This window comes from Sinocyclocheilus anshuiensis, unplaced genomic scaffold, assembly GCF_001515605.1.
Source record: "Sinocyclocheilus anshuiensis isolate Anshui unplaced genomic scaffold, SAMN03320099.WGS_v1.1 scaffold185, whole genome shotgun sequence".
Taxonomy (NCBI): Eukaryota; Metazoa; Chordata; class Actinopteri; order Cypriniformes; family Cyprinidae; genus Sinocyclocheilus; species Sinocyclocheilus anshuiensis.
In genome coordinates this window covers 104852-111874 of record NW_015539887.1, presented here as the reverse complement: position 1 = coordinate 111874, position 7023 = coordinate 104852, and the positions used below count along the sequence as shown (strand labels likewise).

Here is a 7023-nt window from a genome sequence, read left to right as displayed (position 1 = left end):
ACAAGATTAGTATTGACCAAGTTCAGAGGCTGTCATATGTGGATCAACTTACTATGTTGTGTATTTTCAACATTTTCAATATGAAAAAGAACTTTCATATTGATTCAATGGATTTATTGCATTTAAAAAAAAAAAAAACTACAATGGATTTAATTTTTACTCAAATTAATCAAAATGGATTTATAGCGTTTGGAACCAATATACCTATATACACACATATATATATATATATACATATGCACGGCAAGCACACACACTGCACACTTCTGCGTCGCATTACGGCTCTGACAAGGTTTTGTTTCGTTGTCCATGTCATAGATTTATGTTTCTGCCGATCGGTGCCCACTGCCCACTGCATAACGCGCACTTGTAATATCTAAAGAGAGAGAGAGCATCCAGTTTTGTTGACATAAAACTAGACGCGCTGGCGGCGCTCTCTCTCACTCATATTGTGAGGGAAATCCACCTGCGATCCGAGCTGAGAGGTTAGGCTACTCATGGACTCAATATGCGCTCTGCAATGATAACGTGATCGATGCCTACAGTCCACGCTAAATATCGATACTCTGGCACCAAGTCTCGCGGCCGGAAATATCGCGATAAATCGGCACATCGATTTATTGTCCCACCCCTAACAGGAACATTTACCTTGTAGGCTCTTGGCACTGGCATAGTCCATGCTCCAGCTAACCAGAGCCATAGTGAGACCTAAAAGAACCAGGAAGATCCAGTCCTCGCCCAACTTTGTCACAATATACCTCTGGATCCGGGCCAGGCAGTCTGCAATGCAAACACATTCTAACGGCTATTCACTTTAGATAAACAGAAAGGGTTTTCATTAGCCACTCACCCTGGCATTTGGAATAGGGGCGTGGCTTCTTTATAGAGGAGGAGGGGCTTAAACCTGGTGTCATGGGCCCCGCATCCAGGCTGGCATGATGTGCTCGGCCGTGGCCTCTCCTGGTTGCCTTGGCATTGCCGGCATGCCTCTTCGATTGCCTTTCAGTCAACAGACGTGTGGCCTCCCGTCTGGCAATATTACCCAGCTGCTCCCGATATTCCCCATACAGCTGAAAAAGACAGAATGCGGGTTTCTACCAGGAACAGAAACGACCACATGACACCCGCATTGATCAGTGAAGAGTGAAGAGTGATCAATGCGAAGAAAATTGAAGAAAATCAAAGTGAAGAAAATCTATGGAAGGAAAGTCTGCAGTGAACAAAGCAAATATGGGGGAAAAGTCACTCTTGATGATGTGGATAACTGCAATTTAATGGTGGAAAATCCTTTGATTTCACAACTCTCAGAGTGCACATTGGTTCAGTGTGGTTGTGTGCATGTGAGTACTTGTTGAAGTAGGAACGTGAAGGGAATCAATGCAAGTGTGTGTGGTGGTGAGTAACAGTCATTTATATATGTCAGACAGAAATAGCCATGCTGTCTAACAGGGCAGAATGGAAAAAGCGCTCCCCCGAGATACTCTCAATCGTACATGCACATGCACAAGATTCAGCCGAAATGTAGTACTCAAAGTTCCCAACTATACTGCATCAACTTAAAAAAGCCATACACCCCAAAAGAAAGAAAGAACAGAGTAAAGTCACCATGAATTGAAAATTGCAACCATCTTATCTTCTCTATTGTGATTTATATCTGAGTGGCTTATTGGATGGCAAAACAACAAAGGGCGGTACTTGATTTAGTCCATCGGGATTTGCTTAGATTGTGGGGATCGATTAGAAGTGGGCGCTGCAAACTAAATTGAGGCCATAAAAAATAAGATTCATCAATTTTGATTTCTTGGTGAGCTACATGAGTACACAAATGCAAAAATAATGGGCTGTCCATCACGCTCTGGATATTGGCCAGTAAAGGAGGAAGTGATCCACACAAGACATTCTTCACCCAATACACACGCCTACATACATACATTCCTGAGCAGCACAGACCCCACATGGTGCGAGACTGGAGGGATCGGATTCAGCCCCCTCATGCCCACTCAAAAACAAGAAATGATCAATATATATATGGTTCAACTTACTCACGGTTCGGTTTGTATCACGGTTTTAGAGTCACGTTTTTAGTACAGTTCGTTATGTGCTATGTTTAGGGAAAAAACTATATTATTAAATAAAAATAAAGAAAATAAGAACAAATAATCTAACTACAAGCAACAGCACAAATAAATAAACAGTGAAAAAAGATACAAATAAAATAAACTGTGATTTTTTTTTATTACGGGCATTTTGACAATTTTTGTGTGAATTTGTCCATTCAAACACAATACTTCACAGAGAGCTTAATATTTGCGCGCGTTCTGAGACGCTTCGGATGAGTGCACACACAGATCTTCTCACTGCACGCGCGAGTTTGGGTCTTCTGGCTCTTTAATATTTAAACTGGCCAGGCTTACATGAGTTTAGTTTAAACACAGATAGCAACATGTGCTGTTCAGGTCTCACCTGTGCACGCGCGCTATCAACAACTGGCTGATGACGGCATAAATGACCAGTCATATTCCAGCATACGGCACTCGCATTGAACAAAGAGTGACTGGTTTGTCCACGTGCCAGAATTTGTATTCATCAACAGAAACATGCATTAGCCGAACTCTAACAAACCATATTACAGATGCATTGTCAGATTTAAGTTGAACCGCGGTCCTAGTGTATGCCGAACCGTGTGTGGAGAACGGTACGGTTCGATTTTTTACCGAGAACCGTTGCACCCCTAATATATATATACACACACACACAACTCCGCATATTTGAGTATTTATATAAGGCATTTGAAATAAATATATATAAAACGCAAATAAATAAATAAGAGGGAACGACTGAATGAATGAACAATTAAAAAATAAAGATAAAAATGATCATCAAACATTTGGAGGCATTTATTTTATCAAAAATTATTTTTCCAAACAAAGTACATAAACAGCTGCGTTTTTGGTAGCTTTACACAATTGTGACCCTGGACCACAAAACCAGTCATAGGGGTTTGAACGCTGAATAAATAAGCTTTCCATTGATGTATGGTTTGTTAGGATTGGACAATATTTGGCCGAGATACAACTACTTGAAAATCTGGAATCTGAGGGTGCAAAAAAATCTAAATATTGAGAAAATCACCTTTAAAGTTGTCCAAATGAAGTTCTTAGCAATGCATATCACTAATTACAAATTAAGTTTTAATATATAAATATATATTTGAATATTTAAAATATATTTACAGTTGGAAATTTACAAAATATCTTCATGGAACATGATCTCCTAATGATTTTTGGCATAAAAGAATAATCAATCATTTTGACTCGTATTTTTTGAATGTATTGTTGGCTATTGCTACAAATATACCCCAGCGACTTAAGACTGGTTTTGTGGTCCAGGGTCACAATTTATAAAAGACCAAATTTCAGTACAGAACTCAATCAACCAAACTATTATAGTATCATTTAGACCTGATGAGTGAGACTTATACCAATAAATTACATTTAAAACTTTGCAGTACCAGCAGTGTGCTTCATTACTTCAAATGTAAATCTACTATAGGTTTGTTTTCCAAATGCAGAGTCCAAAAACAATTTTTGAATGTTTGTGAAACAAAACTCAAGTAATTAGGACAAAGTTATTCTCTTTCACTAATTAATGTTTTTTTTTTATTATTATTATTAATTTATTTATGAACAATTATTATACAGTAGATCAGTAGTCAGTCTACACTCAATTTTAATGGCATTTCATAATCTTAATTTAGGATTATTTACTAAGGGTATGAAAAAAGGAAAGTACATTAAATAATGATCTGTTAAATACATATATGTATTAACTAACTAACATACACTAAAGTTTTTGAACAGTTAGATTTTTTATGTTTTTAAAAGAATTCTCTTCTGATCACCAAGCCTATATTTATTTGATCCAAAAATGCATTGTGAAATATTTTTACTATTTAAAATAACTTCTAATTGAATATATTTTTAAATATAATTTATTCCTGTGCTCAAAGCTAAATTTTCAGCATGATCACTTCAGTCTTCACATGATCCTTCAGAAATCATTCTAATATGCTGATTTGCTGTTCAAAAAACAGTTATTATTATTATTATTATTGTTATTATTATTATCAATATTTAAAACAGTTGAGTACATTTTTTTAGGATTCTTTGATGAATAGAGAGATCCAAAAGCTTTTGTAACATTACACTATATCATTCAAAAGCTTGGAGTCAGCATTTTTTTTCTTTTTTTTGTTGGAGTTGGGAAAAAAATTTATAAAAAACATTATATATATATATATATATATATATATATATATATATTATTGTCTGTAATTATGTTAACTGTTAGCATACAAATAACGTAAAATATTGATTATTATTGTCCATTACTGTTAATGACTTCTTAATGATTACATTTAGAATTAATTTAGAATTTATTAATTTGAATGAAAGTGAACAAGAATGCTGAATTCTATGGCATGCATTCATAATGGAGACAAACCCACCTCATGTGTAGCTGCAGTCTTGAACATACTGTATAGATTTGACATTCTTCCACAGAGCATCTCATATGAGACATCCAGCTATACAACAGCATTTATACACTGCATTTGAATGTTGGCGCGCACGCACACACACACACACACACACACACACTAACAAACTAACTATCGAATATCCTCGAATGACCAGTTTAACAAAAACCCTGAGAGTAAAAAAACTGAGAATAAGAAGACTTTTGTTTTTTTAATTCTTTTCTCATCCATCACATTATCATGATAAGATAGCAGAGTGTGTGTCAGATAGAGAGAAGACCCAAGGTTGTTTCTATCATTGCCTCTTCAATTTTCTGAAGTCAGTACACTGATTCAGACTGACAGCGTGAGAGACTGTTCTGTAACAGAAAAACATTTACTTTATGACAACATATTCTCTCTCTTTCTCTCTCAAACACCTGTTTTCCCCGTTCCTCTAACTGATTTCCACAGTGCAGGCTTAACTTTACAATCGTGGCCTAAAACTCATAGCTCAGTTCTGAAATATCAGACGATGTCTTCTCTAGACAACTGAAATCAATCAACAAATTATAAGTTCAAGAATAAGACCAAAAATATACTATCCAACATGTTATTCTGAGAGAGAAAAAAAGGCTCAAAGACAAGCGAGAGAGAGGAAGACAGAGCAGAGAGAGTGAAAGTTGCTAACAGACAAGCACTGAAGGATATAGTGACTTTGAGAGTTAATTAAAAACAGAAATATAATGGTCAGTGTGTATAAGTGTGTAAGTATAATATAATCTGACCCATTTACTGACAGACTGATCAGGAGATTAAAAAAAATAAATAAATAAAAAAAATTAATATCAAATGTAATTATATTAATAAAACAATATTAACATGATCAAATAATGCATATGAATAATTAAAATTAAATCATATGCAATAAATTATGTAATGTTGACATTTACATTTTTTTTATTAGTTGACAATGAGCAACTAAACTCACATATCTTCATAAGTGTTGCTCTTTTTTTTAAGCAGTAAATTTATAAACGAAAATACTAAGAAAAAAAAACATATCTAATAATAATAAAATAAATACATTTCTAGAAAATGCTAGAATATAGACTGACCTTCATCCCAAGATTTCCATAAAAATAGAGCATTATCAACATCCACTAGTCCCAGTTAATGAAATCCTGTACAGTATAGCAATGCCGAAATGTTTACGTCTAGAAAAAATACAAATATTATTATGCTTAATCTCACCAGAATCTGGTCAAAATTCAGAACAGTTTCAAAAGTGTTGATGGGTTCCCTTATCATCGTGCTCTTTTTCCTCTGCCAGTCTTTGTCTCTCTTCCTTTTCGTCTGCTATGTACCTATGTTCCTCCTTTCCTCCTTTTAACCTTCACAAAATATTCAGATAATAGTAACTGTATCTGCCTTATAGGGGGTGTCCTGTAAGTTAACATCGAAGTAAACCACATTACCCATAATGCAGTGCACTTCATTTACAGACTGCAGTTGACAGTGGGCTGTCAGCAGCTGTTAATTCACAGGACTGTGGCTTCCTAATCCTGTCTGGCGGTCAGCTGAAGTCCACTCCAGGTATCTGGATGTGAACACGTTTTCTGCGTCATTTAACTTATTGTCGTCTGTCGTGCTTAAGTTGAATTCAGTTAAACCTGCATTAATGGTGTTGATTGATGTCAGCTTTGTGACATCACCACGTTCACCTCTACACTGTCCATTCATTAAAAGTGGCAAAAGTCTCAAAATAAAAACAGATGACTATGAAAGAATATTTTAATAAACATTAAAGTAGGCCATTAACAAATTGTTAAATTATATAATTCTTAGTCTCAGCCGAATGCTTGTCTATGGGCTACACCAGTGAATCTCAACCATTTGGCGTACCGGACCCCAGTCCAATTCAGAACCATTAATGTTACAAAAGATTTCTATTTCAAATAAATGCTGTTCTTCTGAACTTCCTATTCATCAAAGAAACCTGAAAAAATTCTACTCCTTTTTGTTTTCAACAAAATAAAAATAAATGTTTTTTGACCAGAAAATCAGAATATTAAGAGTGATTTCTGAAGGATCATGTGACTGGAGTAATGATGTTAAAATTTCAGCTTTGAAATCACAGCAATAAAATACAATTTAAAATATATTCAAATAGAAAAGTTATTTTAATTTGCAAAAATATTTCAAAATTTTACAGTTTTTTTCTCTACTTTGGAACAAATAAATGCAGGCTTTGTGTTTTCTTTCAAAACATTAAGGACCACTAGGGGTCCACGGACCCCTGGTTGAGAAACACTGGGCTACACACTCTCAGAAAAAAAAGGTACAAAAGCTGTCAGTGGGGTGGTACCTTTTCAAAAGGTACACATTTGAGCCTAATGGGTCCATATTGGTACTTTAAAGGGGTCATATGATGTTGCTAAAAAGAACATTATGTTGTGTATTTGGTGTAATGAAATGTGTTTATGCGGTTTAAGGTTCAAAAAACA

General features: G+C 35.2%; 1 protein-coding gene across 1 annotated transcript in view; it reads right to left on the bottom strand.

Annotated features, from left to right (window-relative positions):
• The window catches only part of LOC107685513 (chloride channel protein 1-like), a 57081-nt gene that overhangs the window by 24724 nt on the left and 25334 nt on the right, over nt 1-7023 (bottom strand). The window contains exons 2-3 of the mRNA XM_016482105.1: nt 851-1070; nt 649-780 (exon numbers count right to left, since the gene is read on the bottom strand). Of these exons, the coding sequence (XP_016337591.1) occupies nt 649-780; nt 851-1070 (352 nt within the window). The remainder of the gene's footprint in view (nt 1-648; nt 781-850; nt 1071-7023) is intronic.